The sequence below is a fragment of the Colossoma macropomum genome, unplaced genomic scaffold (genome assembly GCF_904425465.1).
Source record: "Colossoma macropomum unplaced genomic scaffold, Colossoma_macropomum, whole genome shotgun sequence".
Lineage (NCBI taxonomy): Eukaryota > Metazoa > Chordata > Actinopteri > Characiformes > Serrasalmidae > Colossoma > Colossoma macropomum.
This window is the reverse complement of record NW_023494806.1, coordinates 12,671,228-12,697,508: the sequence shown is the minus strand read 5'-3', so window position 1 is coordinate 12,697,508 and position 26,281 is coordinate 12,671,228. Positions and strand designations below refer to the sequence as shown.

General features: G+C 38.8%; 2 protein-coding genes across 2 annotated transcripts in view; both read left to right on the top strand.

The window, feature by feature from the left end:
- Positions 1-24,269, top strand: part of kiaa0825 (KIAA0825 ortholog) — a 173,924-nt gene extending 149,655 nt beyond the window's left edge. The window contains exon 20 of the mRNA XM_036598839.1: positions 23,886-24,269. Coding sequence (XP_036454732.1) covers positions 23,886-23,982 — 97 coding nt within the window. The 3' untranslated portion in view covers positions 23,983-24,269. The remainder of the gene's footprint in view (positions 1-23,885) is intronic.
- A 681-nt stretch (positions 24,270-24,950) lies between these two features.
- fam172a (family with sequence similarity 172 member A) overlaps positions 24,951-26,281 on the top strand; it is a 233,173-nt gene continuing 231,842 nt past the window's right edge. The window contains exons 1-2 of the mRNA XM_036598465.1: positions 24,951-25,052; positions 26,046-26,181. Coding sequence (XP_036454358.1) covers positions 26,082-26,181 — 100 coding nt within the window. The 5' untranslated portion in view covers positions 24,951-25,052; positions 26,046-26,081. The remainder of the gene's footprint in view (positions 25,053-26,045; positions 26,182-26,281) is intronic.

Genomic DNA, 26,281 nt, shown 5'->3' with positions numbered 1-26,281 from the left:
TTGGTACATAAAACCACACAAATATCAAAAGTTGACCTCAAGGGAAAAATAAAATACTAGAAAAAAATGTAGGATACGAGCCCCTTAAAGTAAGTCTGTTAACAACATGCTTTTAAGACTCTACTGTCAATTTATGTCTGGGTGTAACAGGCTGGAAAAAAAATACACACATAATGTGCTACAGAAACTGAAGAACATTGAGCAAAATATGTAATCAGCCACATTTTTAATATATCCAACCAGCTTTTTGCAGGATCCTCCCTCTAATGCATATGTATAAGGGACATAAATAGTGTGTTTAAATTGTAGGCTCTCGTACATCACATAGGCAGAGTACATCCTATTTGCCCCTAAAACCTGGCACAAAAGGTGTAGTACGTCCGGCCCTGAGTGTCTCACTTTCATCACTATGTCTCCCTGAGTAAAACATGGGTGCTAAAATAACAATAACAGCAGAGAAAAAGTGAGGTCCACTGTTCTGATAGATTGCAGTTTCCATGCCTGGATGTCTCAGCAGGTGTGCTGTCATGCAAAGAACAATGCGCTCATCCTGTCCATCTGATGGCCTGTTTAGATTAAGTTTTAAGGGGATGGGGATTTACACTAGGATGAGGGTGTTAAGAGTTTGGGCATCAGCATTAATCACCTCAACTTTCTCTTCCTTTTCGCTCCATTCCGTCCTTCCTTTCAGACCACGCCAAGCGTGCCGGCAGCCTCGGGCTGGCTTCAACTCAGCCGTGTCCCTTACAGTGCTACGAGAGTGAGAGTGAAGCCACATGAATGAGAATGCCTTTAGCAGGCAGTGTGGTGGAACTGGGGAAAGTTCAGATGTTCTGCTGGACTGCCTCACCTGTGGAGATGCGGGCAGGATAATAAGTGAATGACAGCAGGACGGGTAGAACTTTTATCAGGCCTGAAATTGTGGTCTGAACATAAATACTGTAATATGCAAAACTCCTGAGAACATTGTATTTAAAGCTATTTATCTGGGCAGTAACTGTTTGTGAAAATTGTGACATTAGAATACATTCTTTCAGTATTTTAACCATTTCCAGACCTCTCCCTGAGGCAGTGTTTGTCTTTATCTTCCAGGACAGGAAAATTCTTGCTTTTTGCACAGTACAACAGCCTGAAAATGTTTTAGGTTCTTTTTAGGTGTAATGAGACCTCTAGTGCCTAGTATTGAGTTAGAACCCACTTGTTCATATTAGGAGAGTCATCCCACAGATTGCCATTTTTTGACTTCAACACAACCAGGAAAAAGCATAAAATATGTCCTGTGCAAACAGTTATGTCACATATTATATTTTATTACCATCGAACGAGGTAAAAACTGAACAAAAATGCCTTGTTTGAGTTTACTCACTGTAGAGGATATGTGTTAAAAGTTTACAAGTCTGTAAGTTTCTTTTCCATTTTATTTTTGCGTGATACTATTGAACAAAATGCAGTAGAAACAAAAAGCTCTGGGGACCTCGGACCACCATATAGGTCCAAGAAATTTGTTGAAGCCAGTCGTTTAGACTTCATAATTAATTTGCATGAAGTTCAGAAAATCTCTATTTAGTTTGGCGTTTGTCGGCCTGGTGCTGTGCCACTACTTCCAGGGGAAATGACTGGTCGCCTGTCACTCTGTTGCCTGATAACGACAACATCCTATCTGAAATGCACCCGAAACTGACCACAACTAACCAGAGAATAACACTGAACATAACACTGTTAAGTTACGTAGCAACAACAGTATGTTTTTGTGCTGGCCTCATGGACATTGCTGCCAACATGAGTCACTCCAGCATACCAGATTAAAAAATGTTGAAGATAATAAAGTATATGGGAAGGAAGAACAGGTCAAGTTCCCGTCAAGTTTGAACAAATATTTCTTGCTCTGAGGACAGGCCAGTAATTAGTGAGGAACTGCAGGAACATAATGTCACTTCTCCAATGTTGAAAATTCCTAAGCAGTGTTGAATGGGGCTGTTAATGGATTCATTCACTCTCTCCTTTTTTTTCTCAGTGTTTTTTCTACACCCCCCATATCCATTCTAAAACACTTGCCCAGGTGTATATCTGTAAGGTAGACTTGCATTAACACTTGCACTTATGATCACTTGCACCTTTTCCATCGTTCCCCTAGGTGTAGCTAAATTTATGATACTAATAGGTGTTGCTAAAGTTCTTCAGGACGAGGTGTGAAGATTAACAGCCTCTCAGGCTTTTATTACCTGTGTGGTGTGGGTAATTAAGCTAAACAGACTAAGCAGGCAGAGTAAATGCAACATAGTTGGGCCTTAAGTAGATTTATAGCTTTTGCGAGCCTTCTGAGGCCCATCTTAATGCACTCGTTTGATGGCGTCACACATGCATGACATGTTTGTTACCAGCACTCCAGCATTATAACACAGGCTAGATTGAATGTAACTAATGACGATCGGTTTTAAATGGCTACAATTGGCACTTGCTGAAATCTGGTGACCAAGATTGATGTATAGGTGGTGTACAGCTCCATATACAGACTTGGTGCTAATATATGTGATTATACATAGTTGTTTTCTGGATATTTGGCATCTTTGTGGTGTCTTTTTGAAGACAGCTGTCAACTGCACCAACTTTGCTTTGTGTCAGGAAGTAATTGCTCACAAATGACTGCAATTAGGAATGAAAAAATGCCTGTTAATTGAGCAATGTCTGTTAATTGTATGGGCAGTACATAGTGCAGGTGGATGCTGGGTTTTTACTTGTGCTTTCAGTAATTTCCCTTAATTGGCAGAGTGAAGGCAGAGATCTATATTGCTGTAGTAATTGAGCTCCATACTGCTTAAGAGGGCTGTACCATGCTAAGCAGGTCAGATTCCATTCACAGGAGCCAATAAACTCATCCTCTCTCTACACTCTCAGCTGATCATCAGATATAGAGAGAGCACATTCAGAGGTGATTGTAGTGCACTGTAGTCCTCAGCATCCACTTCCTTTCAAACCATGTTCAGACCTTTCTTCCTTGTGGGAATCACAAGCTGCTCTCCATAATGTAAATGATTAAATTTTAAGGTGAGGGTAAGGCTAAGGGTAAGGTTAAGGATAGACTTAGGGTTATGGTAAGGGTTGGAGTTAGGTTAGTAGTTCTGGTAAAGGTTTGGGTAAGTCTCCAGGAAATGAATAGAAGTCTATGCAGGGACCCTGTAATTGACAGAAACAAAGTTTGTGTGTTTCTTCTTTTTTCATAATATATTTTGAAAAAAGTACAAGACGTATTATGAGTAGTAAATACAATTTGGTCGCAAATGCATGTATGAAATGATTCTAATTTGAAGCTTTTTTGATGATTTGATGCTGATGAACAGTTTTAGATAATAATTAGTTATACAATTATCATCCATAATACCTTATGTTTAAAAAGTTATGATCAAATTTCAAGGCAGATAACTTGACATGACATTTCTACAAATAGATTATTACAAAATATTATTTATTATTATTTAATGTTTGTTGTATAAACATGTCTTTAAAATAACAACAAAACAATAACAACAATACTACTACTACTACTACTGCTGCGACTACTGCTACTACTTCTACTACTACTACTACTACTAATAATAATAATAATAATAATAATAATAAACTCCTCACTAAAGGAAAATAACAGCACATACAAACCACAGGTGAAAATGAGCCACAATACTCAACTAAACAAATGCGTTGTAATCTGGATTTAAAAAGAAGTTTGGAGCTGAGCTGTAAGTGATCCTATTATTATCATTATTATTATTATTATTATCTGCCAAAATAAAAGTTTCTATTTTTTTTCTAAATTGTTCCTGATTTTTAAACAGTTCTAGGGGAAAGATTACTAGATTTTTATAGCAAGAACCTTTATTATGTGAACTTTAAAAAGGTTCTTGACACTTGATATATCTGATTTACATAAAGACAAACATAAAGCAAACATAGACTCCTTAAAGAACTGTCTTTTCAAATATTCTTTAGGGAAACAAGTGTTTTTTCTAGTATCACTCCAAGAACCCTTTTGACACTTTCATTTTTATGAAAGTGAAAATATCTGGTGTCTAATATTGTGATAATATTTCGGTCTACACAGGAGTTATTCTTGAATAAAACCATCATGTTAAGCGATTCCGAACTTTGGAAGGTATTTAGTGTTGCACGGTGTGTTTCAGGTTTCTGGGAACATGCCACATTTTTCCATCCTCATGAAGTAGGGAAGCGTCTGTGAATGTGCCGACAGGCTGAGCGACAGGGCGGAGAGGCCATAACTTATTGCGTGTTGATAGCCTGTGACAAATCATGGGGGACGTGCAGGACTGTGTGTGCATGTGTATGTGTGTGCGCGCAAAACCCCTTCACAGCTCATTTAGCCCCAATGTAGCCACCTGGGTGGCGTCCCCTCAGCCCAGCGAACCCCGGTTACTTCACTGGCTAGCTGACAGTACCGAGGCCTGAGTATACGGGCTCCACCAAACAGATTAATCAACACAGGCTACCTGACAAATCACCCTGCTACCAGCATTGATCAGACAGAGAGAGAGAGAGAGAGAAAGAGAGAGAGAGAGAGAGAGAGAGAGAGAGACTGCCTTACGAATATCTCCTATCCTTAGCCTGTTATCAACACATCATACCCTCAAATCACACATTGCCCTGTTACTGAGATATGACAGACATATTGCGTATCTATACGCATAACCTCATGCTTCATAATGCGCAGCATTAGAGCTGAATAGGTGCAGCCGAGAGAAAAACAATAGTGTTGTGTCTGGCTAATCCCATGCCTCAGGTGGCTTCCCCATCTCTCCCATTCAGATTGAAGCAAATCAAATTAGAGCAGAAAGTGGGTGAAATCAAAGACCTTAACACAAAAACATAGGGCCGCGCTTTAAATCAGCCCCCACGGCCATTCCTCCGCGTTTTATTATCAGCTACAATGCAGGAAGTTTGTGGTGCGCCTTCATGGAGCATATCCAGATTAGTATTGCTTTGACATTTGGAGGGCTCGCTGGTGTCACTGTAATACTTTCCTTAGGGGAACCCGCATGAGAGGCACATGTTAATGCAGTGCTGGCATCATAATATGATTGCTCAAACTACAGAGCCTATAGTGAACATACATTTTTGTGCAGAGACACAAATGTATACATATATGCCTTAGCTTTCACATCTAATTTTAAAGGGGAATCCCACCAATGTTTAAGAATTTCTGCGTTATTCGACGGTTGAGATGTAAACATTCAGAGTTTGATCAAATTTTGCACTGGAGAGAAACCGTCTCAGATTTCTTTACAGTAGAAGAATTCAGGAGCTGGGGGTTGTGATGCCTACAGTGCAGATATAGTCATTTTATTTATCATTTAAAATGACCAGTAAGTTTTTATATGTAATGTTGATAATGAGAATATTGTGGTAAACCTGAAAACAACTTTTCTTTGGGTATCATTTTGCCTTACAATCTCTGCCATAAATGCATTTTAAAAATATATATTTAAACTGAAAATCTTACTGCAAAACAATGTCTGTTTCATGCTTTTAGAGGCATAAAACACTTTGGACATCTAGTTAATATCACCACGCAATTCTGACTCAGTAAGTTTCTCTGGAATGAAGTATTACACACCAAAGCACTCTGAATGACTTTGTGTTCAGGTTAACAAAAGAAGAGATTTTGATCAGTGGAATTCCCCTTTAAAGCTGTAAGGTTTGGCTTATTCCTTATGGCAAACTGACTTCAATTCACCAATGTTCTGCAATTTCAAAATCCTCCAGATATTTTCAGCAGAATTGAAGTCAGTAGGCCTTCACCTTTTTTTACAAAACCAGTATTTACTTATTTGGTCATTGTCTTGTTCAAATGCACATCTTCTCCCTTTTCTTGGCTGAAGAGATTAAATTCTTCTCTAATATTTACTCTGTTATTGTTTTCTTCTATGCTGTGCAATGCCCCAGCACCAATAACCTTTGCAGAGAAGCAGCCCCACATCATGATGCCCATTTTTGTACTTCACTGTACGAATGTTGTCTTTTCTTTGGATCATATGTGCAGCCCTTCTGTCTGAATAATTGCCAATGAGTTCTATGTTTGATTCATCTCACCAGAGTACATTATTACAAAACAGATTTGTCTAAATGCATGTGTGCAAATTTTAGATGCACATCTTTGTGATTCTGTTTTTAGCAAAGCAGTCTGGTGTGGGGTGTAGAAACTGAGATGATTGCAGTGCAGTTCATTGCTTATTGCTCCTGCTGGTTTCAGGTCATCCTGCATTAGTCTGAGAGAAATCCTGTTGCTTGGTGCACCGGTGTGGGGATGTTTAGTCATGGGTCCATGAACTTTCCAGTTGCATAGTATCTGCCCAGTTGTACTGACAGGGATGTTTAAGGTCTTTTATTTGGCTCTGTAGCTTTTCCCGTTCAAGTGTTGTTTAATATCGTTGCCCCTGAGAACTTGAGGAAGCTCTTTCATCTTCACGATTGCTGCTTGTTATATGAAATCTTCCCAACCAGTGGCAGTGTTGTTTATAATGACACCAGATTCAATTTGCAGAATTAATATTTAAAACTTAATTTTTTTTTATTTTTAAACTTTACATATATTTATATATTAATGTAGTGTCTGAATGTTTTTTTTCCCTATCAATGCCATTTTTAAACATATCTTTGTTTATCTTATAAATACATACTTTTTTGTTCATGTTTAGTGTAAAATACAAAGTCAGAAGACATTATATTTGTAAATTAGAAGTGGTTATAAGCCTTGGAAGTATATTAAACAACAAAAACAAATGTGTCTTAATACCTTTTCCTCTCACTGTATATAAAATTCAAAGTTATGAAATAACGTAATAATGTGATGTTATCAGTCGTGTAGTTTCAGGATACCCATGCTGGTGTAATCTGCAGTGTTCTACTGGGACTTTTTGGGAATTGGACATACCATTGAGCATACTTGACAGAAAACATATGCAACACTGTGCAATTATGAAGCATAAATGAAATTACAAATTGTAAACCCATCAAAGCAGACCACTTGAAGCTTGCTAATATTCCAAGGGAATCCCCAATAGTGAGCACTTGCTGTCAGATTGGGAGCAGGGAGACGTTTCCCTGTCGTTTTCTGTCTGGCCTCCATTGATGTTCCTGCATTAGAAAATCCGGTAAAGCAGATGCAAGTCCGTGTTCACTTCCCATCCATTTCCCAAGCATGTGAAGCAGGTAGCTGCTTAGGTATGCACGCACCATCTGGCCCATTCATCAGCGCTCACCGCTGAAAACCAGAATGAGCGCATTCCAGAATTTCACACAGTTTGAGGCCTTGTATAGAACATGTATGGAGCTATTTTTAGAAGACGAGTGTTTGAAGATGAGATTGAATGTTAAACATCGCTGGTAGCCCCACTGCTGTATGCTATATTGGAATGATGTTATTGTCTAGCCAGCCTTAGTATTCCCATAACAGGAAAACTACATTTATTCAACACACAACACTGTAATCTGGACAAGAGTTCAACTAATCAGATTTGTTTATTCATATACACATATCCACTGACATTCAGGTGCAGTCTTAGAAATAATGGTTCTATATAGTGCCAGTGGAGGTTCTGTGCCTTATTACAGTGGAGGTTCTGTGCCTTTTTGGTGCTATATAGCAGGGGTTCCCACTTGTTTTAACAGCGTGGACCACACTGTAGCCTGACAGACCGGTAGGGAAGCTTGGGGGAAAGGATGATTTGTCTGTGTTCTGTGATCGTGAAGGAATGTTTTGTCTTTCTTAAAATGGGAAATTATTTGGACAGCTTCATAACTCCATTCAGTAGCTTCTCTCCGATTAACAAACCACGATGGTTTTTGATGTATTAGCATTCCCAGTGGCAATGAATCCATGTTTTATGTAGATGTCATCATATTTTAGATTCAAGTATACGTTTAGATTGAGGTATACGTTTTTATCTTGGTTTTCTTCATTTTTGACTTCATGTATGCAAGCCATCAACTGAAAGCAGCCAAAGGCACACACAAGGCCATAAATAGATGTGATGTAGGCTGCTATTTTTAAAATTACATACAATTAATTTATTAACATTTTATAGGAGGAATTAGTCCTTAAAAAATATGATTATATTAATTTTAATCACATTAATAATAATGATAGTAATACAGTTGATTTCAGCAGTTAGCCTAATAAATTACTAACTAACTTACTTGCCCTTACTGAAGACCCCAGATTGCCAGCTAATGCTTTACAATAAGTATTTTACTGCAGCTAAACCCTTCAACATTTCTGTCTTTACCCTGAAATTCACCTCTATGATTTATCTTCATGAAGCGCTGCTTGATGCACTTCTAAGCTGAATCAAAGTGTAGGTGGTGTTAAAAGAGATTAGCAACCGGATAACTGCCTTGTTACTAACTACCTAATGTTAGCATAAATTCCCGCCTGCTGGGTCTATCAGTACAATAAAGAAATAGCTTAATAACAGCTAATTAATACCCGGTTGGCTGCTGTTATGTAGTAAATGTAATAACCTTAAATCACTTTTGACTTCTTGATGTCCGAAGACGACCCAGAGCTAAATGGAGAAATAAAAAGAAAGAAGAATGAATGGGGGAGACCATCTAAGTGGTGGCCTCATTTTCTTAGCAGCCCAATTAGACTGATTTGAGCTGTGCCTCCTCTGTGAGGTTTTAGTAATTATGAGGCTACAGTGCTGGGATTCTGACCCCCTCAGGAATGGTATTAAACCGTGGTCATATATTCGCTCATTACTAGCCTCTACCCCAGGGCTTTCACACATGAGCTCAATGGCAGGGGTCAGCAATGCTTTAAGTCTTGTTAATTCAAGATCAGTTTAAGTGGATGTGTTAATCTCACTCCTGTCGTACTTACTGTAGCCCTTTTGCTGTTTAGGGTCTGACCATTGCCACTGCCTGCTGCTATTACTGTATCATTTTTTTTTCATTTGCTAAGCATTTTTGACATGCTACATTCAAAAAATAAAACAAATAAATAAATAGAAAATTTAATTTAAAAAATGTTTTAAAAGAGCTGAGTAAATTGGCAGCCTTAAATTTGGATTGTATTGAACTTCAAATTGACAGAATGTAGTGTACTGATTACCGTTGGGCTACTTTATCCATAGAGTTTAAATGTACTCAAGGTTATTTACTTTTTCAAGCTACAACTCCATTTTTACAGTGTATTTCCAACAATATCAAATATTTGGCTTGAAGATAATGACACTGACAGAAATGTCACCTCAAGTGTGAATGACACTCCGTACACATTGTAGATGCCATCACTAATATACAGTCAGGATTTCTCCTATCGTTATTAAACGATACTCACTGGAAAATGAGCTTGGCAGTGAAAGACAATTAATTCATTATGGGAACAGCCCTTGGAAAGAGGCACCTCTTTTTGCTCTCTCAGACTCAATCTATTCTCGACTGGCATTTGTCTGTTCAAAAAGCCTGACAATAGCTCCCACATGGCAGCAAATCCCTACAAGGTGAACTGCGAGTATAAAAGGTTTCCACACTCGTTCCTTATCTGTTTCATGCCTGATGTAGTGGCAGAGCATTATAATTTCATTATAAGAGCAGCTCTCCGATAGGCATCTTTAGATTAGGGGCGAGCATAACAATAAATTATGCAAAGTGTTTGAAAACACACGCGGCCGTAATTAGGTGGCATTTGATATTAAATGAGGTAACAGGGTTGACTTATTTATCTTCCAAGCCCCCCCAAAAGTTCCATTAGTGCAGGGAAAAATGAGCTGTTTGAAATGTTAAGAACGTTTCGTTGTGATCAGATTTTCCAGGCACCCCCTACCCTTTGCCAAGTTGAAAGGCTGGCTTTCTGCTCGGATATCACCATCACCCCTGCCGAGAGGCTGGAAAGGAATATAGAGATCAATACACCGGCGGGGTAATCAGGTCACACCAGCCCTAACAGCCAAACACAGCAACTGTTAACTAATCATGTCATTATGGTGACCGCTGCTGCCCAGGCTGCTGGGCATTAGGGGTGGGCAGTAGTACTGATTTAGTTCCAACACTAAATGTAATGAAGGCTAGTATCTCATTTGACAGTACAAATACCAAAATTTTTAAAGTTCTGTCCCCATAAAAACCGAAACAATGTAAAACTGGTAAGTGCAGACATCAATAAAATATATTTGGAGAAAAAAAATGTATAGTCTCAAAGCTGCATTATGTAAGTTTAGGGAATTTGGAGACCTCTCTGGTGGAAATATGTAATTGCACGCAACATGAAACAAATATATTAAAATTACTGGTTAAAGAATCAGTTAGGGACCCACAGATATCCAGTATTTTTCATGTATGTAATTGCCACTAGAATGCAGATTTACTGACCTTTATAAATTGTAGAAATTTTGACTACATTTACCTGTATGAGCATTACAGAGAAATGTCAATATTTTTTAAAGTGGATATCTGTTGATCCTGATATGATTGTAATGTCATTGTGTATCCCTTGTATCAATTTCCAAAGCTAAGCATAGGTCTACAACCCAAAGATAAATAACTACAGCTGAACGATGACATATACAGTTCAGGCTTTGCATGCAATAAAGGAATGTTAAAGGGTCCATAGCTCACATTTTTCTACTATTTTATTTTTTCCCTTGTGAACCATTTATGATGTTTGTGTGAGTTTGTGTAACAAAAACAGTCACAGTTAATTTTTACATGACCATTTTCTATCCTATCTTTACCCCTTATAATAAAGCAGTCTGTCCTGAATGCCCTTTATGGTGCCTGAATCACTTCTTATAACTTTAGTGTGAATGAATCCTGAAAAACTACAATAGGCTGAATGGATAAATGTGTTTTTTGCAAGAAAGTGTTTTTTTTTATAACATGGGCCTTTTATACCTCCAAAGTTTTCATTTTCTGTTCATAATTGTGTAAAACATTATTCAAGTGCGAATATTTGACTACTACGTGTTAAAAAATGTGAATATTTGTATAGCAGAAAGTGGTTAAAATGGTAATCCTTTGTTCAGAGCTGACGTTTTCAGGAATGTTGTGTTTTGTCTTTACCAGATTAAAACAAAGCAAATTACACTATACTTCAAACATAAATAAATTAATGAATAAATAAATAAAGGGAACAGCATTGTGAAAAGTTTTTGCCGTATCAACATATTTGTGCAAGAGCAAGGCTGGCGTCACTTGTGGCCGTCATTTTCCCTAGTGAGCGTGTGTATATATCACTCTTAAAATATGCATCGTTTACAAAGGGAGGCTGCTGAATAAATGATAGCTTACATCTTAGAGTTATATCTAGGTGAAATCAGGTTGAATCTCTTTTTGTTGCCGTGTTCAGTTGGGAGCAGTGAGAAACTGTGTGTATATGTGTGTATGTGTTTGTAACTGGAAAGCTTTGTTCATTCATTTATAAGGCCGTGGCTTTGCGGAGGCAGGGGTTGGGCTGAGGAGTGGTAGGGGCTGCTGTGTGTCGTTCCAGTGTGCATCGCAGGGTGGCTGTGTGGCGGCGCGGCGTCTTCGTGGTAAAATAAGGGCTGTCATAGCGCTCTCTGGGCGCAGCCAGCCTAGCCCTGTCAGGGAAGACGGATTGCCTCTGCGGAGCTGCTTGATCCCTGGGACCTGGAGGCTCACTGGAGCCATCAGCAGGTGTCTGCCGCTCCTGCTCGTTATGGTGTGTGTGTATGTGTGTGTGGGAGATATGATCGGAAAGCTTTGAGACTTTAAGAAACAAAGAAACCCTGGACTCACGTTAAAGTGGAAGTCTGATTTGTCCGTTTAATGTTATCATTGGGAAGTAAACAAACTCATTCAGAGTGGTTTGATGAGAAGTGGCACTTTGTGGAGAAAATTTCTGACTTGTATTTCTTTACAGTGGTGGTGATAGGAACCAGGGATGTAATGTCTACATAAATGTAGCTGGTTTATTTACCAATTAAAATGGCTAATGAACCTGAACGTTCTCTGATTGTTTGTATATCATCTTAGTGGTAATAGAAAAGTGAAAATCTGAAAAAATAAGTGTTGTTTCTCTTACAATGCCCTCTCCGCTGTACAACACCCTCTCCAAACATGAATGGATTTTAAAAATATTGTAGCGGCTGCCACTTGCTTCGGTTCGCCGAAGGGGCTCTATAGGCGTGGTATCTAAATCTACGCCTCATATGCCGCCTCCCCTGTGTGTGTTATTTTGTGTTGGGGTTAGACAGTGGAGGTTCATGGCTGGAGCTTACCTGTCTGCTTAGCCTGGCTGTATGTATGTTCCTTTTCTGCTGGTATTAATAAAGAGCACTTCTCGTAGCAGAAATTATGGCCTCTCCCATGTTTCCTTCTTCACCAAGATGGTGCAATATGTTTTAGGCCTAAACCTTCTCAAAACAATCATAAAACAATCTCTTAGGCACCAGGCAGTGTATTCATAACTTCATATAATAAGTTTTTGTGAGGTAGGTTTTAGAGGCATTAAACAGCTTCAGATTTCTGATTCCCATCACCACCACTGTGAACAATTCTGTCTCTCTAAGTTTTTCTAGAATGGTGCATTTAACATCAAACCACTCTAAATGACTTTGTTTACATCTTAACCATTTACTGATGCATAAATACTGGTGGAATTCCCCTTTAAAGTTTGTCTCTTTTTAACATGCACATTAGCTTCAAGCTTAACAATGCACTTTCCAACTTTCTATCAGCAGGCGTCTGCTGCCCATCTTTGTTATGAGGCATGTGTAAGTATGTGTGTGTATTTAGGAAAGAGTGCTATGATTGAAAGGCTTTAAATGGTAACAGGATATTTAAATAAGAAGCTGGTGAATAGGAAGCCAACTTCAGCTTCTTGGCTCAAACAGCACCAAGTTGTAAAGTAGTCTCAAACTGACGTGAATGAGCTTCCTGACACTGTATGGCACACAGTTATCTAGGAATGCAAAGCTATTTAAGAAAAAACTCCTCCCACATTAACCCCTTAAAATCCCAGGCTCATTACATACTAAGGCTTATTGTTCATTAAATACAGGGACTTCATTGCAAACTGGTTGAGCTATTTTAAGGTTATAGAAGAGTGTAATAAAACTTTGGGCCCTGGTCATGTAAGGGGTTAAATTATACATTATATTTTGTTTGTTTTTTTTTTTGTTTGTTTTTTTTTCCCCAAACCAGCTGTATGATTTACTGTTAGCATTAGCAATAGCATTAGCAACACATAAATTAAACTATATAACTTTAAAGTGCAATTTACATTTTTACAATGCACTGTGCAACTTTCTATCAGCAGCTGTCTAAGCGAGAGAGAGCGAAAGCACGAGGTGATTAGACAACTTTAATGTTAACATCAATTGGAAATCGTAACGCATTTTCCTTCCGTTTTGTGGTTTATTTCTGAGTGAAAAATGATATCGAGGAGGTCTCTGAGCTAGCTGAGTGTGTGATGAGGGTGATAGATGGTGGTGGAAGATGTTTTAGAGGCAGATAAAAGTCATTATGTTTTAAACTAAGATTACAGGAAAACAAGAATTTTGTCTTTTACATTATAAATGATGATGAGTGGTGTGTAATATGACCAGGGACATGAACTAACAAGGCAAAAAGGTCAAAATAGAAATTAGAAAGAGGGAACACTTAAATCTGAATTTGTTGTTATTTTATGTTATTATTCTGTTAATCTGGTTTGTGGAAAAATGTCCAACTGTGTCAGATCAGTGTCTTTTGTTACATTAGCATTAGCATCACTTATTACTTGCACACTCCAGTTCTACTTTAGCATGTGTATGATATTCCTGCTTGTTTTGAGATGCGTATTGCTGCTGTCGGGGCAATCTCCATGCCATTTTGTGTTTTTCGGATATTACTTGTAAACAACAGCTGCCCTTTACACTGTGTGTGCACTTCATGATGAACGGACCAGCAGAAAGAACCCAAAATTTTTCCTTCTGCTTAAATGTGCTACTTTGGAGACATGAGGTTTCGCTTCCAACAGCAACTGTATGTGTATGTATGAGAGTGAGAGGTGGTTGGAAAACCTTAAGAAAGAAAAATTGCCCAGACTTGTCAAATTCCATTATTATTCTGTAAATCTTTTCATTCTGTGTTTAGCATTAGCATCACTGATCACATGTTAATTTGAACTACTTTACAGTTCAATTTCAGCTTTCCCTTTAGCAGGTGTGTGCCACTCCTGCTTGTTATGAGAAGTTTGTGTGAGTGAGTGTGTATGTGAGTGAGTGTGTGTGTGTGAGTGTGTGAGTGAGTGTGCACACGTTAGAGAGAGATGACTGAAAAGTTCGAAGAAATATGGAACTTTTACACTTAAGAATCAAATTCAGTTATTATCCTGTTAATCATTTTATGCTTCCTTCAAATTTCTAGCTGTTTTAATTCACTTTCTTTTTAGCATTAGCATCAGCATCACTGATCACATGTGTTCTAAACTGCTTTGCAGTTCACTTTTCAGCTCCAGTTTGAGAGACAGTGCTGCTCCAGGCTTGTCAGAGAGGCTGTGCTAGCAGCTCTCTGGCTAAGAGGGCTAATGATTTAGCTGAAGTGAAGGGGTCCTGGGTAGCGGCTCAGGAGCTGCTATTTCTGTGAGAGGTGTCATCCACACGAAGATAGTGCACTCTTGACATGAGACAGAGTCAAGGGCAAACACAGCCCGGCGCTGCTTTATTTGACAAACTGCAGCGGAGGTTAAGAACTGGGTGCGTTTGAATGAGCACACCAGTCGGAGGACGAGTGCTGCATGATCAATGTCACTCGGCCTCTTAACAAGAGCACGTGGACTTTCAGCAGCCTATTTTTGAAGCGACTCTCATTTATTTAATGTTATTAGGATGAGCAGGTTCTCTCTTTTTGGTCAAAATGAACATGGAACTCACCTGCATACAGGTGTTGTCACAGAAAATAATGTTATATAGTGCAGGCCAAAAGTTTGGAAGCAACTCTAACTTTGGAAAAAATGAACATGAAAACTGTTGAACACTGAAATATGTTTATTAGCATAGCACACAAAGGTTTGACTAAATATCCACATATCCATTCTTCCTATTCAGATGCCCCTTGAAGGCTCGATGAACTAATTCATGCATGTTAAATTAGGAGTTTATAAGTAATTAAAAACTGAACAATGTAAGGAAAGTCTATCAACAATAAATGTGAAGGCATTTTGCTTATAATTTGCTACAGTAAGAATTCCTCACTACTTCAAACCAATTGAATAGCTTGGAAAAACTTTTTTTTTATTTATTTAAAGAAAAATCACTGCATGCACATGCACTGTTATTACAGTTATAAGAGCAGAGGAGTGGATGCAGTGGCAACTGTCTGCTATAATATTATCATTTCAAGTAGCTTAGGGGTTTTTGCTAAATAACTTAAATACTTGAGCAAGATTCAAAATGTATTTACTCATCTCTGCCACAAATGAAAATATGAAATTTGTTTTGAATATCTTCAATTTATGAATAATTCACTCAGTAGCTTGAGTGCAAATGTTGCAACTTATCCCACAATTAATTGTAACAAACTAATTGGCTATGGGTTGCAACAGTTTTTAGAAAGGTCTGGTTAAATGGTGCAAACACAATTAATTCAATACAATCCCATGTCTTTGAGCCAATTGAGCTTTACAGCTTGAATAAATGAAGATATATGCACCAAAATAAATATGATCAGTGAAAAGAGGACTGTCAAACACGGGCAAGTTCATTTTGACCACAAAGTATTGTATACTGTATATTGTATATATGACACCTGTTTTGTGTTATGATGAGTCTGGGAGTGCAGGAAATGTGCATCTTGCATTGTTTCCTTTAAGCGGGTCTAGTTGTAACATGACGTTAAAACTAACCCCACCATGTGGAGGCTCTGCTTTAGCCAGTTTAACTTGTGAAAGTAAGTGAACACATCCACTACAGGGAAGACACTTAATTAAAACATGTCATAACCATTGCACAGACAAATATATACAATAAACAGTAATTGTGCATTAAAATCTGCAGAAGTTAGTTCTCTGTAGAGGCTGTATTAACTTATTTTCTCTTAGAATGTCAACAAAACAATTTTACCAGGGGGCTGCCTAAACTTTTGCATACGACTGTTTGTGCTTCATAATGGTGCTATATTACAGTCACCAAGAGGGTGATTCAGATAGTCTAGGTGTGAATTTTGTGACTTGTACACAGAGCTCAGTGACCAAAAACACTAGTATATTTGTAGTTGCCATCCAATAACTGGTTTGGCTAATCAGTGCTTTACTAGGTTAAATCAGGTGGGCTGCTGATGGAATTCAATGAATCTATGTGATGGCTGGGGGCAATTGATGCAAATAAACATAGGCACAAACACGCATAAGCTCAAACACACATTGCCAAGATAAATTGTTTTAAATAATGTACTTCTGTGCCTACAACTTTTGTACAGGACTGAATTTGACTGCTGTGAAATTTACGAGAATATACAAGAAAGTAGCCTAAAGGACTGTGTACTTGAATCTGTTAAACTACATGGAAAAATCTGTTTTTTGCCTTGCCTTAGCTTTTCTCCCATGATCCCCTTCTCCTTTTAAAAAGATACAAAGCCACAGGCTGTTAGTGTTACTGTTTATTTTGTAGATACTGTTGACCTGTGTTATAGATTAGTTACTGTGACAATAAAGACACAATCATGAACCAAAGCATGTTTTGAGTTTGACAAGGTTGAGTTGCTGATGGCTTTTACTGTGGACAGGTGGAGACTGTATTCAGTTAAAGTTTGAAAATCAGCTGGTGCTGTAGGCTCCAACCATGCACTCTCTTGAAACTTTTACCTTCTTGAAGTGAACAACACAGATCAGAAGGAAAAGTCTTGTAACCTTTCAGGTGCACTTAGCTTTCACCTGAACCCCACACACATTTCATCCCACTGCACACGGTGGCATTAGAGTGGTGGTCCACAGATGCCGGGGCCGTCCGCTTTATGTCTGAAGTTCTCTCTCTCTGATGTGCCGGGGCTCATCAGCGGTGGAGGGGATCGGGTATGGAAAGCCTTGGCGTGGAGGCAAGGGCTGTTTCAAAGGCGGCCGCTGGAAGGCTTGTGCGGAGCCCCTTTGATCAGCAGCCATGGTGGTGCGGCGCCGAGGACGATGGGTGCCGGTAGAGGCGCTGCAGCAGTGTTTTTGTGTGTGTGTGTGGGGGTAAATCAGTGGAGTCAGTGAGTGGAGGGAGAGGGATGGGGGGGGGCTGACGGAGAGATGATGGATGATCAAGCCTGGAGCTAAGGGAAGGAGAGCGGCGGGGGACGAGGGACACTCACTGATGGAGGACGCTAACTCGCCGTGGGCGATCTGTGGATATTCTGTAGCTAATGTACAGAAGTTTCTGCAGTTCTAATGTAGCTGGCATTAGTTTTAGTATTTGTCACTTAGGAAATTACCCCCTTAAACTCTGAAGGTGCAGACTTTCCACCTTACATCTTGTAACTTACATAACTAGATATATTAGTTTCATAGTGATTACTGTGTAATTCATAGTGAGGTCCTCAGTAAGAATCCTTAAGATCAATAACTTAATAAACTTAAAGGGTTAAAGGTGTTTGATTTATTCAAATATCTATAACTGAAATATAAATATTGGTATATAAAATGTAATGGTCCTGAATGACTCTTGGCCAGTTCTCTTTAATTGCAATAGATCCTATTCTATTTAACTTGAACGTACTTTGTGAAAAACTTCACACTTCACATGTCTCATTTACAGAAATGGGTCTTTCAACCCTCTGGGGTTCAAGAACTCGCCTGTGCGTCACATTCGATGTTTCTATATATGTTTCTCTATATGCTTCTCTATCTTTGTGATAATACAGTGCAGAAATACAGTTCAAACATTTCCTGAATCTGAAGAGTCACACTTTCCATTCCATTTTATTGCGAGATTGTACGTGGCTCACATGTGGAGTTATAAGGCTATGAAAAGGGGTTGAGATACACACCATCTGCCTCTTACCAAGTGTACTTGGGGGATTTGTGTGTCTGTCTAAATTTTGTGTGAAACTGACCAATAGACACTCAGGAAATCACTAACAACTGATGGTTATTGTTTTATGGTTATTTTAAAGATTTAATTTGGTTAAAGGGGATTTCTTTGTGCAAAATTTATGCATAGTAAGTTTCTTTAGAATGGAACATTTCACATCAAACCAGTCTGAATGACTTTGTTCACATCCTAACAAATTCATTATGAAGAAGTTTTGAAATATGGGTGGAGTTCCCCTTTAACACCTTTCGATCACTGTATAGTTCCATGTGTAGTTTTGTTGGCTTTTCTATTATAATAAATTGTAGAAACTGTAAGTAAAAAACTTCTATGAGATGTAGGTGTGTCCAAACTTCTGACTGATATTGTAGAACCTCTGCCAGTGTCAGCGAGGTTGCATCAGTATGTATTGGATGGCACGGAATGGTTCACATGTTTTGGAAGGCATTGGATCAAGCTGTTGTCTTTGTATCCATGTGACCTTTTCTCATGTCCTGGCTATATGTTGTACTCCTATATGCTCCAAAGGGCAAAAGCTGTAAGCATGAAATGAGCTAGCTCCTTCCCATCTCAGGGCAAGGGCAGAACTCCAGAAGGCCCAGACTGATCCCTTTCTTTCTCCTTGCTGTGGCACGCATGGAAAGCCCTGACCTTTTTGCAAAGTTTAGCACTTTAAATATTTAGCTTTGCGTTATGATGGATCCTTGAAGTGCTAAGCATGTGCGAAGTCTCTGATTAGCGGAACTTGTCGGCCTTCCTTTTTTGTGGCCCGGCGCTGAGCACCACATCCCTCTTTGTTTGACAGGCGCACGTTTAAACAAACACGGGTACCTGTCGGCGACCGGCGGCTGGCACCCGGCTCTCTGCGAAACACGAAGTGCTGAGGAAAACCACTCCGCTGGCTGACAGTTACTATAATGGCCTTGCTGGTTCTTCCCCTTCTCAGCCCTTATTGGGGACTAGCCATGCAATGTGAGCCTTGGTGTTAAAGCGATAGTTTGGCCAAAAAACATATTTTGACAGTTGACAAATGTGGGTCGATCAGCCGAGACATGTTTGGTGTCTGAATTTAGCTTCTTTTGATTTGCACTGGAGCTTAAGTAGCTAAAAACTGGAAGCTTCTAGCCACCTGATTAGCAGAGGGGAATTATCATGGCCTTCTAAGCCTTCAGAGAAGACCTAATGATTTCTGGGAACTAAAAAAATGCATGTCTGTAATTTTAGGTTTTATTCAATATAATCATACTTATATTTAAACTCTTTCAAAGTCTTACAACACTACTCTTGTTTCATTGTTACGTTTTGGTTGTAAACAAGGCATTTAAATGAGTTTAAAACAGAAAACTTGTTTAATCAGTATATTTGTGATATCTGGGTAGACACAGCTATGCTAGCCCCCCCCATTGGTTAGGACTTCAGGAGCTGGACTGAAGGATTTACACATTAGATTAACTACCAGCATAATTGGGAAGTGACATTGAGTTCCATTGGCTGGGACTATTTTTGCGACTAAAAACACCACTTGTGGAAGTCCTAGATATGTCACTGATTGACTGGTAACCTAATGCATTTCCATCAGATGTCAAATGGAAATCAGTGGTGGCAGCTATATGTCAGGGCTCTTTACTAAAAGAATCACTGCAAAACTGCTTAATACAAGATAAAAATACGGTAATATATCTGTTACAAACTTCAAATCACCATGGCATGTCTTTTTCAAGCTTCAAATGTGTTTAGTGTAGAACCAACCAAAAATGTTCATGTGCATTGTAGTTAGCTTTAGGCTCATGTACTACTAGAATCTCATAGGGATGCTAGCACTTATTTTACATTATTGTACAAGCGAGTTTTGACATTTATGGCCCAAACTGAAGGCCTAGCTGTAATTGTCAAGGTATGTCACCGCTGATTGTGCAAACTGCATATCTACATCCCACACTTGTCTCAATTTGTATTGAGTTGTTAAGTAATCTCAGATATATTATGTGGTTTCTGACACTGGATGACATGCTGTTTTCTATACGGATGGACAATAGTATGCATAGCCACATAGCTAAAAACATCAGTTGACATCTTGGAGCCTGAATTCTTTTTTTCTACTTTTGTTCATTTTTGTAGATAGCAGTATGTCATACAGTAATAAAAACCTCATATGCAAGCCTGAGATTACTTGACAACATGGTGCACTGCAGTTTAGGCATGCAACATGTTCTATTAATGGTTAACTACAATAGCCTCATATTTCCAGTGCAAAATAAGAGAAGCAAACTTCAGGCCCCCAACTTGGCTGATCAGCTACATGGGGTTGGGCTAATACTGTGTAAAACTGATGCTTTAATCTAGGCTGAACTGGAGACGAGTTTAACACAATGGGTACAGTGTGTAGTTATGCTGGAGAACGTTTCTCTGGCTGCTCTTTAAGCTTGACCTCATGGGCAGCCAGTGGCTCGGATCCTACTGCGAAGATAGATGGCTTGGAGATTGGATGACTTTCGGGTGCACTGCCCGAATGTAAAATCTGACCTATCACTGAGGAACGCAACAGGACAGCTGTGTTGATAATACATGTGTTGATATTACATGTAGGCCCGGCTGTGCCTGTTTGACTATTCAGCTATGCGCTGTATATATTTTGCTTAGCGAAAAGCTCATGGTTGCATGCGGACGTCAGCCAGCTTGCAACGTCTACGTCCGAATGCATCTGGACGGTGTCATTTGTGCGGATTTCTGGTGGATAGTATAAATTTGGTAAATATATGAGTCCTAATGCATGTAGCCTGCTCTATATGCAGAGAAAAAAGCAGAGTCAGCGAGAATGGAATTAATGCATGAAAAATGAGCAGGGCGATAAGAATGAAAGGGCACATCAGACTGGGCTTATTAAGACAGAAAAGCCAGTGAAATTGCTGGGCTGACGCTGTGTATTTGTCAGGAAACATTAAAAAGACTGAAGGCTCCAAATTCATCTTCTGCTGCATTCCACTGAGCACTACGAGAACATATTCCACTTATCATACTACACAATACAAGAAAAGTACTGTACATTTGAGTGACCAGTAAAGGACATTTTGATTCATTAACAAATTGGATAACTTGATTATGTAGACTTACATGAATGAACCTTTTGACCCTTAAAAGTTGACTTATTCATTCTGTTTTATTATTCAAATTGTGTGATTACTTGATTAATTACACAGTTACATACTGAATTATATTTAGATTTGATTTTCATTCTTTCAACAGGCTTGAGTCTGCATGAAAAAAGTGGCAAAAATGCAGTGGATGTTTTTTTTTTTTTTCTTTCTGCCAAAACAAGACTGTACATGCAAAAAAACCAACCCATAATATCAACTGAAGGTTTAGAATTCACAATATTATCTCTACATATTTAAATGAACTGAGTGAGAAATACTGAATATGAAACTGCACCATGCTTGTTGGCAACATCTGTGGCGTCTAGGAGTTAAAGATGCAAAGTACAACATCGACAGATACAGTTCTTAGTGGAGTGTTTACTGCCAGAACCCACCCCCAGCACCCCCACCATTTCAAATTTGCACTTAACACCTTCCTGTTGCCGGCCTTCTCATTCATCAAGCGTGTTTGTCCCACTGACAAGCTCCGGACCGCCGGCTGAATATCAATATCTGATGAGACAACGGCAGCGCGAGCGGGCCCGCTAACCTTCAGCTAAATGTCATTCTGCTTAATCCTATTTGAAAATTAAACATTGAAAAAAGCTTCGGCATCTTCTCTTCCTCCTGCTACACACACTCTACCCCCCCGCGCTGTCGCTGCGCTGGCTTCAGCACGTCGCTGACATTTGTAAAGATTGTGTTTTCCTCGTGTTCTCTATTATTTGTTATTTGTTTGTTGCTCAGAAGTAATGACTGACCGGGGATGAGAGACTGAAACTACCCGAGTCTTTATTCCCGGACTGTGTGTTTGTGTGAATGAGAAGTGCTTGTGTGAATGTGTGTGTGTGTGTGTGTGTGTGTGTGTGGTGGGGATGGGTGTGCGTATATACGTGTGCATTTGTATGAGTGATAATGTCTGTGTATGCGTCTTTATTGTGTGCTTTTATGTGTGTGTGTGAATATAAGTATTTTCATTCTTTCAACACACATATTTGTATATATATATATATATATATATATATATATATATATATATATATTTATATATGTGTGTGTGTGTGTATATATATATATATATATATATGCCTTTCCACTGATGGATGCAGCCACTATGAAAGGTGTGTGGACAGCAGTGAAGAATGCATAGAAAGTTACATTCATAAGGTTACAAAACACCGACACACACTCCTAGTTGTTTATTTATTTTTTAGATGTTCATCAGTAATCATTACATCAAAAAATGTTTCAGTGATTCTTTATGACTGCCATTGTTAAAATGTGTGTGTGTGTATGTGTGTGTGTGTGTGTGTGAGGGCAATGCACTTGATCCTGACAGTCCATATCCACCAAGGCAATACTGAGATGTGTTGCTATGGGAAAAGATGTGAGAAAGAGAGAGCGAGACACACACACACACACTGATAGGAGGGCTGTTGCTGTCAGGTTCAGGCCCAGTGGCTCTGTTAAAGGGCCTGTGACAGGGAGAAAGAGACACAGCTCTGAGAGCAGACAGGCGAGAGAAGCCCCCATGCATCAAACACACATATTTACATAAACAAATCCTCCCCATATAGCCTGTAATTACCAGATTGACAGTGCCGGCCACGTGAAGAAAAAAAGAGCCTTGTCTGATCCAGACAGATACATAATGACCAAGGCAGAAGCTCCATCAAAGTGCACCTACACTGGGGGCAGCCTGCTTTTGTATGCATGCACTGCATCAGATGATAGGCCATGCCTTCCCTTTGAATATATGGAGTCCATACATCCTCTGAGGACACTGGATGGAGGGAACACATAAAACGACACATACAGAGTTTAGAAAATTCAATTATTCTACCATAAAATGGAGCTGGAATGACAACATACATAGTCAATGCAGTTCTGTAGAATGCAATGTACTTGAGTAAGCTGTGCCCTTATAGCACGTAGGATCTGATTACCATGTATCATGTGTAGTGCAACTGGTGACATTACTAGGATCTTGCGGGCTCCAGTGCAAAAATAAAGAGAAAAAAGAATGGGCTTCCCCATGTGAAAAAAGAGCATGTAATTTACTGGTTATCTTTAGCATGTCAAGTTTGTGCACTAATGTAAGCTGATAATTTAAGCATATTATTACAAACTACTGCCTCATTGGTGGCATTAGTATAGTGTAATATTATGTATAAGGTTCAAGTAATCCCAAACACGTTAGGTGATGTCTGAACTCTGGGGCGGTCAATTCCTTGATCTAAGAAAACCAGCAGCTTGTTTATTTGATTTGCAGATTTATATTTTATAAATATTTTCTTTTTTATTATATTTTTGTTTATGTCCATTTCACAATAACAGCTTCTTGAGAGTTACACATCTTTTCAGACTGATAGTTTTGTCTTCTCACAGTGGAAGGATGGACAGAAACACCTGTGATATTTTTCAGATCTGAAGCAAGAGTGGAGCTTGATTGTTGGTCCTGTGTTCTCTGTGTCTTTTTTCTTTTTATTTAACTTTAATTTTGGATACTCCTTATGCAGGTTGATTATTTTATATCTAATCTATCTAATAAATAGAGAACTTCCACTCAATGGACATTTTGTCTGGAAATAAATGAAGGGTGGCCTCTGACCTTTGCACAGGACTGTATATTTCAAGTGAGAATTATAGAAGAATGAGGTGCTTGTTGTTTGTTAAATATGTGAATAATCTAATACGTTCTGTTTCTGTCTCTCTGTATGTTTATGTGTTGCAGATGGGAGATGCAGGATGCTGCAGCACTTGAAGATGAAGAGAAGATTTTAGTGGATCAGTTAAAGAAAACGTTTTTAAACAGAGCTCCTGAATCTTAGAACGTTTGTTAAATAGTCTCTGTATGGCAAGCATGCTTTATGCTAGACATTTGTAGCAGCATGTGTAGCTTTGTATGTTTATGAACTGCTCCTTGCAGAGGATATTATCAAGAGAATTTTCTTTCCTGATTAAATTTAGTTTCTGACTTTTTTAATCTAAATATGTGATGTACATGTAAATAAATGTAAATAGCTTAGCTGTCACTATAGAAAGCCTACTTGTACTAAAGTGAACAGATAGCCTTTGTTTATTATATTTTTGTCTGCTTGTTTGAGTGTTTGTTTTATTTTATTGTTATATTTCTCTCTTTTTCCCCTTTCAATTATACATCATCTTTTAAATAAACTCTTTGATAAAAACCTTTGCAGTTTGTGATATAAGAATCGTCACCTATTATGGTCTCATATGGGGAGTGTTTTCTTCTAGTTTTCATGAAAAGCTGCTCATTTAAATGAAAGGGGAATTCCACGAGAGAGAGACAGAGAGAGAGCTCTCTGTCATAAATAGATTAAAAAATATTGTTTAGGTCAAAACCTCAGGCACTGTGTTCATTCCAGCTGTACATGCAGTAGTATTCTGTGATACAGCTTTTAGAGACATTAAACTTTTAGATCGTCTAGTTCCAATTACCACACAATTCTGACTAGCTTAGTTTATCTAGAGTGGAGCATTTCACCTCAAACCCATTTGTATGACTTTGTTTACATTTTATGATTTAATTATGCAGGTAAAAAAAATCGTTGGAATTCTCCTTTAAATAATAACATAAAAGAAAGCATTAAAATAAGGCATATAAATATTACTTTCCCACGCAGTCGCTCCACTGTAATAGAAAAAAAGGGACTGGCCGCGTTCCAAACGTCAGATCACTCTATAACAGGCATGTAGTGCACTATTTGGTTGTAGAACACAGATAGACTATGACGTAAGAGACTTTATTTAGCACCCTACATAGTGCACTATGTAGGGAGTAAGGAGGCGTTTGAGATGGAGCTCGGGGTTTCCGTTTCCGTCGCGGGTGTATGTGAAGTGAGGAGTGAGTGTGAGAGAAACCTCCACTGCTGATATGGTACGTGAACGAGAGCGAAAACGTTAGGAATATGTACATGTATAGCTGCCCACCGCCGAGTGTTTCTCTCTGGTGGGGTTTGGGCATCGTTTCTGCAAGAGACCGCTTGACTTGTTTGTTCAGGGTGAACACTGTTTACCAACAATGACACGAATCACCGATTAAAAACACTGGCTGGACTCCATGGACTGATTTGACAATGAGGGTAGCTAGTTAGCTAGTTAGCTCATTAGCTGGAGAAAGTCCCTGCTTTTTTCATTATTTTGACCGGGGCTGCTTGTTTTTGCTCCGAACATTTTGGAAAAAGAGGGGAATTATTTTGTAATTTGGCAGGAATGTGTGTGGATAGACATGTCGTCTCATCCTCAGCAGGCTACATGGCTAATCACAACTCACCACAGCTCTGTTTTGTAGTTGCTAGCTAGCTAACTGGACAGTTACCCTCGTAGACCTGAGTTTGGAAACATGTTTTTATTTAGTTACAGCAGTAAAAACAAAAAGCAGCAGAAGTTTTAGGGTAAACACAACTGTCAGACATGAAAATGTATTAGTTATTTAGCTGATAACCGAACAAGGAACTGAACTGCCATTAGTAAAAAGTTGACAGAGCAAGGACACAAATATGTGTTTCTGGTAAAATGTTTTGAATGCTTTTCTTGAGCATGCGGTGCTAAGACTAATGACCTCTCCAGCCATGTCACTGTTGAGCAGTAAAGGACAGTGATAGTTTAGGTGAACATTATACTCTCTGCAAACTAGCCTTAACTGCAGTGTGAGAAAAGGTTGTTAACTACAAACCAGTGTCACAAGAGTTTTGCCTTGACTTTCACCACGACTGCTGACTTATCAGTTTAAGGCTTCCAAGCCGATTCTATAACTCCTGTATATGTCTTGTTTATTTATTAATAATAGCATCTACTTCTCCAAAGCCATAAAACTGCTTTCCCCCTATTCTAAATCCCCTAACATTTTATTTGTCTTTTCCATATGCAGGTTACCCCACTGTGAGGTCTGTAAAGCAAAGGGCCCATGCTTGTCAAAGCTGACGTTTTTATATTTTATTTTGTGTGGATAACTATGGCTCAGCTATTGGCACAAGAGGAAAAGGAGAAAACTACAGCACTAAAAGGTAATCCATGTACAGGTTACATGCATGTTCATTTAAAGAAATTCAGTTATATGCGTCTGGCCCCTTGTCACATGTACACATTTCTAAAATATTTGAAATA